Here is a 7,752-nt window from a genome sequence, read left to right on the forward strand (position 1 = left end):
CTACACTAATACTTAGCTATCCTATTGTAACTAATAATTCTGTTATAAGGACTCTCTGTTATTTGGGTTAGAGACCACCAACATGTGCCTTGCACACTTCAAGATTTACACACATGACATTAATTTCGATCCAATCTTCAAGACTGATTCTTTCTTCGACGTCTTCAAGTTGTTTCGAGAGCTTCTTCGATTCGTATGAATTCAGGAAGTTCATAACAATTGGTAATCAGAGCTCTTTCCTGGGCAAATTTTTTTGAAATTTCATTAATTTCGTAATACAACTATGGTGATCAATACTATGGGAACTGCTGCAATTGAAGATAACAGGAAAGAAATGGGCGACTCAATTCAGCAATCTCTTCAGGAAATTCTTGATTCTATCAAGAATATGACAAAGGAAGTGATCACGAAATTGGCAACTAGTCAAGAATTCTTGATTAGTGAAACACAAAACCTAAGAGAGAAAAAACAAGGTAAGAATCGAAATTCACCTTCCTCATGCTATTTTTCTAATGATTCTGCATATTGTTCAGATTTTGTTGGCAATTCAAGAAGTTTAATGGTAAATGATCATGATGCACATAAGGTGTTTGATAAAATGTCAAATAGAAATGTTGTCACACAAGATGGGACGGTTCAAGAATATTATGAAGCATTCAATTCTCTATTCAAAAATATGGGTTTAAATAAATGAATCATATATTATAGATATATCTTTGTTTGGGGGTTGAAACCAGAAATTAAGAAAGGTGTTAGCTTGTTCAAACCCAAATCTCTTCTTCATGATGCTTGTTGTTTGGCTAGAGTACAAGAAGATACAATTGATGTAATGAAGTGCAGGTATGCATCAACTCTTCCAGAATCTGAAGAGTTAATGGCAGATTTCAAAGCTGATACAGAGCAGGTCAGAGTAGAAAATAGTATTCAAGAATCGCAAACACTTTTTAGTCATGATCTTGATCTTAAATCAGAATGCAAGGCAGAGGGGTTGTTGGTTGAACAGGAGAATAATTCACATCCTAACCCATATGGCTTGACATTATTAGAGCAGAAGGGTGAACCTGGAATATATTGTGTTACAGATAGTACAGCTGCTGAAGGTATCGAATCTGAAACTGGGACTGAAAATGGTGACATTCATGATTTTTATGGCGGGGTCAAGGAAAGTCACAGCTTGATCACTTTTCAAGAAACTGAGTTGCTTCATTATGAATATCATTCAACGGTACCAGCAATAGCTAAAACACAAGGATTTCCTAGTGTTGTAACTCGTGAAGATTCTAGCGTGCATTCTGAGCAGATGCAATATAAATCAGCGGTATTGCAACGTGAAGGTCAATGGATTTTTCCAATAACCTTGTCACTGGGCTCCTACAGTAACATCAAAAATTTCCTCTTAGAAACAAACGTTGCAAAGGATGATAGCTCTCACAAGTTTAGATTTTCATGTTATAGTATCACTCGTGAAGAGTTAGCTTGGATTCGAAATTTAAAGGATCGATTCAAAAGGAAGGCAATGATGCACTTGTGGCCCAAATGGAAGTCTAAACGGTCGATGGTAGATAATTCGAAAGTTGTTGTTCGCCAAGAGAAGTTTACATTTTACTCTATCAATTTAAGGATAACAACTTGTTATTTTCATAAAGTTGGTCAAGAGATCTTGATTTTACATGTAATGGCTATTTCGAAACAACAATGTATATTTCTTAATAACTGGAATTGGAAGTGGTATAAAAAGAATAAGGCAAGGGTGAAGTTTGTCATATGGAGACGGCCTAAAAGGAAAAAATATTTGTCATTTTTTTGGCTAAGTCAGGTAGCTGATATTGCCTTTACTGATTTGGTGTATTCAACATCTGTTGAAAAGAATGTTGAATTTGAGGTTTCAGTTGAGGGGTCAATGGAGTCTGTTTTTAGACTGAAAAAGATGTTTTTTGAGTTAAAAGAAGATGCTGCTGATCTTGTTGAGGTGATGAATGTGTTGATGGAAATGATAATTAAGATAAGAAAGTTGATGGATGTAGATGGTCCTAAGGGTTTAAAAGAGGTTACAGTTATGTTAGAAGTTCGGAAGAGGAAAATCATTGACTGGTTAAATAGGATAATGGATGTTAACCTTCAAAAAATTGTAAAGTTAACTGTTGTGGCTAGTAATGCAAACACTGAACAATCTGACAAGAGGTATGTCCCAATTGAGATACCAACTGAATTTGCATTGAAGAGGTTCATCGAGAAAATAGGTCTTCTTGCTGCTAGATCGGGTACAGGTTATGGGTCATTTCAAGGGGACGATGACCATATGGTTTGTTTTCCGCGGTGGAGTAAGGTTGAAAGTGGAATCGCTACCTTAGAGTTTGACCATGATAGGGTTATCGTTACATACCATGCAAGGGAAAACTCACTATTTTAATATGGTGCTGTTGGAAAGTGTCCTAATAATCGTTACAACGGGTATAGTGAAACATTGAATGTTGATAAGGGAAACACATGGGACTCGATACAAATTAGATTCTTGAGGACAAGAATCATTTCAAGGAGGATGGATTGTCATGTGTGTAAATCTTGAAGTGTGCAAGGCACATATGTTGGTGGTCTCTAACCCAAATAACAGAAAGTCCTTATAACAGAATTAGTTACAATAGGATAGCTAAGTATTAGTGTAGTATAAATACAGTAGCACAAGTACACAATAGATTAGCTTATGAATTTGTATGTGTGTGTTCACAATTTCTTCCCCCTTTCTTTGTAACTTTGAACTGTCATTTGGAATATCAATAATAGTTCAATTTCGATCCAATCTTCAAGACTGATTCTTTCTTCGACGTCTTCAAGTTGTTTCGAGAGCTTCTTCGATTCGTATGAATTCAGGAAGTTCATAACATATTGATGTTTTTAATGGAATACGATGATGATTGGATACTATTGATGTTTTTAATGGATTTAGATGAAGATCGGATTAGATGTGTGTTTTTTAGACATGATAATAAGAGCCTAAGAAGTCATTACTTTATTTCAAACACCTTGAGTTGCAGCCTCTTCAAAAAGACATATTTCTGGCAATGGTGCCAACGGTTGCTTCCTGCAACATCTTTGGTCCAACTTTAGTTTAACACTGTGTTCCCTAGTCGTTAATCGAAAGAAAAAAATAAGCGAAGAGAAAAGGAAAGAGAAAGGTGAATCAAATCTTCTCGACTTGGGAAAGAACTTTGGAAAGAAAATGAGCAGTCTTCAGGTATTACCTGAAGGGATGTTTTTAGTGAACATCCAAACACATACAATAAAACGTATACTAAATACGAAAAGTAAATCTATACATATAAATCTACTCCCACTTCTAGAGTTCAAATATTTAATACAGACCCAATAATGTTCATGATCATCAGATACATAACATAGTCTAACATACCTTTTTCCATTCTGATTTTGTGCCATTGCTACTTCACAACATCCTGCAATCCATTCTTCACTTTAGCTTGCTTCCAAACCTTGTGATCTTTAAGCTTTGCCATCTTCAACTCTTCATAATCTCTAATCTTCAGGCCATCCAAAATCTTCATTCATCAAGCAATAACATACCTGCTACACACATTTACCACCAGCAATCCCAAAGTGAAATAATTTCTTTCTTTTTCCATACTTTGACTATTATAACTATCATACTTTACAAATATTACAAATAAGCCAACATGCAAAGTCAGTCTCCACCATATGTAACCAATCACTATGCCGGTAACCTTAAGTGCCACTAAAGACATCAAAAGGTTGAACCTCCTGTCAACAAGTCAAACCTGGTCAACTCATTTAGGTCAAAAAAGGCAAATTTCAAGACATATACATTACATCTTCACAATACAAGCCCAGAAGATTCTGACTCTTTAACCCTAGAGAGAGAAGCCTTCCAGCCATGCATGAACTTGATTGGCAATTAAGCACACCAAAGCAAGTAACATGACTTGTTCAAATTCATCTAAATTCATAAGACCATAATTGTCAATCTGACCAAAAACAGTCAAACTAACTAAAGGGTATTCCATCATGACATTAAACAGACCCATACTAGTTCTAAATAAATATATTAGTAATAATAAAATGGCCATCCATGCATCCCATAACAATGTAGTTTGACTAAGAAAAGTCAAACTGTTGCGGAGTAGCAGCAAAACTAAGAAATAAATTACTACAGCTACAAAGTGAGAGCCATACCTCTCATATATACCTCACAATCCATCATCATTAAATTCACCTTGTTTTGTCTTGTGTACAATCCATCATCATTAAACTCTTTTATTATGAATCGTGTACATTTCTTAGTTCAGGATGGTGAAACGTGAAATATTTCTTAAATAATATCTGACAAAATTGAGTTTTGAAATGTTACGAGCCCATTTATGATTCGTGTACGTGTTCTTAGTTCAGGTATAAACTCAAACATTTCTACACGTTTTCATGGGACCGAAAAAGAAATAAACCTTTGAATGATATTTTATCCGGAAGTATAATGATATTTTACCCGGAAGTATAAGTTCATGTGAAACATAGTTAGATAAAATGGGATTAATTTACACTCATACGTGGAGGTCGGTTTTTAATGGTTGCTCCAATCAAAGGTGATTGTCAATACTCAAAGTTAGAATTTTCCAGTGACAACTCATAAATAGCCAAGATTGTTCAGTCATATATGCCTGACATTGCAAGTTAATCACATATCCAGTTATTTAGTGTATCGAAAAAGACAGGAGACCTAAAGAAAATTAGCTAAAGGAGTAAACGATGTAGAAAATATTTATGTTTGACATTACGGGACAGCAACAAAAATTATTATGTATCAGAAAACACATAACAGCTAATTAAATCAAGACGAACCAACACCGCCAAACTTATACAATATGGCAGCCACCTCAAACCAACATCAAAAGGAATTGTCTTGCTAAACACACAGACAGCAACAACAAAGGGAAAGGCAGTGTTAGCTAAAACTATAGTACTGAAATGGAAACAATCTCAAAGAAACAGATATTTAGCAGTGACATCACAATCTGAAAGAAACAGAATCAATGATATTTAGCAGTGACATCACAATCTAACAGATATTTTCAACCACAGTATTTAATTAAAACCTTGAGATATTTGGTTCGTCCATTGCTTTATCTTTGTGGGGCAACATCCATAATTTTTAAGAATATTTACCTTACACTTGGAAAACAGCTATAAGCAAAACGAGAGGGACTGCAATGTTGGAGCAAGTCCAACTTTACACAATCAAGTTTATAACACCTACATTACCATTCAGAAAAAACATTGCAATGCGCTACACTAACTTTAATTAAATGTGCAGTCTAGAAACTCATCTTAATCAAACATCTACTTAAAACAAAGTGTTGCTCTAACGGAAACGTTCATGTGATTCAAGGCTTTCAACGTACGCACCACAAACCATGAATCCTTTTGGGCACCCTTCAGTTGTTACACTTGTGCGTCTTCTTTCATCCATATTGTAAACAAAAATTTCATTCGCATCACTACCCAACAAAATATCCAGATCGCATACTTGAGCAAAGAACGGAAAATCCAGATGAATATCGTTGTCAAAGATACAAAGTTTCTTCCAAGACTTGGGGACCCCATACTCCTCCATCACCCACAATTCATATACGAAATTAGGAGCATACCACACAGACAAAACAACAACTAGTTTCCCACTAAAAGCATAGAGCTGTGAAAAGTTAGTTGTGTCATAATTAACTGAATCAGGAAACTCAATTTCATGATATTGTTCATCGGCTAACCTAAAGGTAGCAATAGTCAATGTCAAGCGACTGCTTCTAACTACCCAATGAAGATTATTGTTTAAGAGTACCCCTGGATGTAGATTATAATAATCATGTAGTTGGTAAGGGGGATTAGGCAACATGTGCCATGAACTGTTACGTAAACTATACACGCGTACAAATGTGCATATAGCATTAGAAGCTGGAATTTCTGTATAGGAAATGGAAATAATTTTATAATCATCCGTAGAAAAATCATAACCAAATCCATATATTCCATCATTACTTTTTCCATATGGAACCTGCAAGGTCTTTTTTGTGGTTGGATTGACTATATAGAGGTTATGATATATATCATGCAATAAAATAAGCCCATTGCAAGACCCTTGTATCTGATAACATGGTTCCTTTAATTTCAGGCGTTTAGCAGTCAAGGTTTCGGTTGTGGTTTGGGTGTTGAGTTGTTTTATATCGAGTGAGTAGAGCAAAAATTCACCATATTGCAGAAGTAAAATCAGATGGGTGGGGTTAGGATTGGGGTTGTTTCCGGTGAATTTTTGAATATGGGTTTTGATAAATTCGGGACTTGAAATCAGAGAGTACCATCGTTTTGAAATTGATTTGAAACGACCTAAGGATTTAGCTGGAAGAAAAGGGAGAATTTCTTCGACTAAGTCCGGTGGAAGGCGGTTTAGGTCACACATTGTGTTATGTGAGTCCGACATGATTTGGAGAGACAATAGTGAAAATATAATTAGGGTTTGTTAGGGCAGTTAAGCAAAAAGGAGAAGAATAGGTATGAAGATATGATGACTTACATCAATTATGGGATGAAGACAGAGTAGCTCTAGCAACTGATGAGGAAAATGGAGGATTGGTTGTCGGGCGAAGAAGAAGATGAGAATGCGCAAATGCTAATTTTGCTAGGGTTGAGACTTTTTTATGCCCAACAGACAACGCAATTCTACAAATTAATCATAAATAAATCATTAATGTAAATAATAATATGTTTAGCAACTTAATTGGAAATAAGTCATAGGTGTGAATGGTTGTTTCCGTGTATTTTAAACTGAAGACCACAGGTTCGAAACTTCCATCCTGTTTTTTTCATTTAATATTATTGTGATGCCACGTGGGGCACATCTATCCTAATACGTGCTTAATCCTTCAGTTTTTTTTCTTCGTTTCCTCATCTTCGCCACTGTTCTGTCATCGTCTTACCTGGAAGTGACTTTTTCAGCGTTTGAGTGTTTTTCATCGACTTAAATTTCTCTGTTTTCGTTTATGTACCAAGTATTTTGATTTGGGCATCCTATCAGATCGGTCCCAGTTATTGCTAACATTGGCCATAACCAGCATGTGCTCGTTATATGTCCTAATCTTCAGCCCCCTCAATTGATCAACGATCTCACTAGCCAGCTCCGGTAGCCGTTGAGGACGTTGTACGGCAACATTCCTAAAAACATAGGCTTGAGCATCCCTCACGGCAGAGCGATTCGCAAAATCAAACGTTCGCACCCAGTCATCTGTGATCACCGACGGTTCACCAAGAAACTCGACCTCATCTGTGAAAGTATACCACCCATTGCAGTATGAAGTCAAGCGAGATATACTCCTGAAAATCTTCAGATCCAACGCCATCACCAAACTATTAAAGTACATCTCGAATAGCACGATAGAACGAATGGCAATTGTGTGACGACCCGGAAATTTCTGACCAAATTTAAACTTGATCTTTATATGATATCGACACGATAAGCAAAGTCTGTAATATAGAATCTCAAAATGTTGAACTACATTTATGTATTGCCTCTCGACTGCTCCCGACGATTCACGGACATTGTGTGTAAATAAATATGTAAATATATATATATATATATATATATATATATATATATATATATATATATATATATAAATATAAGTGTATGCATAATATTTTAAATTAATAAAGTACACTTTAAACATTTGAATTAAAAATATA

At 35.5% G+C, this 7,752-nt stretch overlaps 1 protein-coding gene across 1 annotated transcript; it reads right to left on the reverse strand.

The window, feature by feature from the left end:
- Window positions 1-3,484: 3,484 nt before the first annotated feature.
- On the reverse strand, window positions 3,485-6,642 carry LOC139892079 (F-box protein CPR1-like). Its single transcript, XM_071875113.1, has 2 exons — window positions 5,428-6,642; window positions 3,485-3,576 (listed from the first exon to the last, which is right to left on the reverse strand). The coding sequence occupies exons 1-2, from the start codon at window positions 6,491-6,493 to the stop codon at window positions 3,554-3,556; spliced, it is 1,089 nt and encodes a 362-aa protein (XP_071731214.1). The 5' UTR covers window positions 6,494-6,642; the 3' UTR covers window positions 3,485-3,553.
- Between the last annotated feature and the right edge of the window lie 1,110 nt (window positions 6,643-7,752).

This window comes from Rutidosis leptorrhynchoides, chromosome 2, assembly GCF_046630445.1.
Source record: "Rutidosis leptorrhynchoides isolate AG116_Rl617_1_P2 chromosome 2, CSIRO_AGI_Rlap_v1, whole genome shotgun sequence".
In the NCBI taxonomy this organism is placed as follows: Eukaryota; Viridiplantae; Streptophyta; class Magnoliopsida; order Asterales; family Asteraceae; genus Rutidosis; species Rutidosis leptorrhynchoides.

Coding starts and splice junctions, on each gene's coding strand:
- LOC139892079 (XM_071875113.1), bottom strand. CDS start 6,493: ATGTCGGACTCACATAACACAATGTGTGACCTAAACCGCCTTCCACCG. Junction 3,577..5,427: donor AAAAGGATTCATGGTTTGTG/GTGCGTACGTTG, acceptor TGTGTGTAGCAG/GTATGTTATTGCTTGATGAA.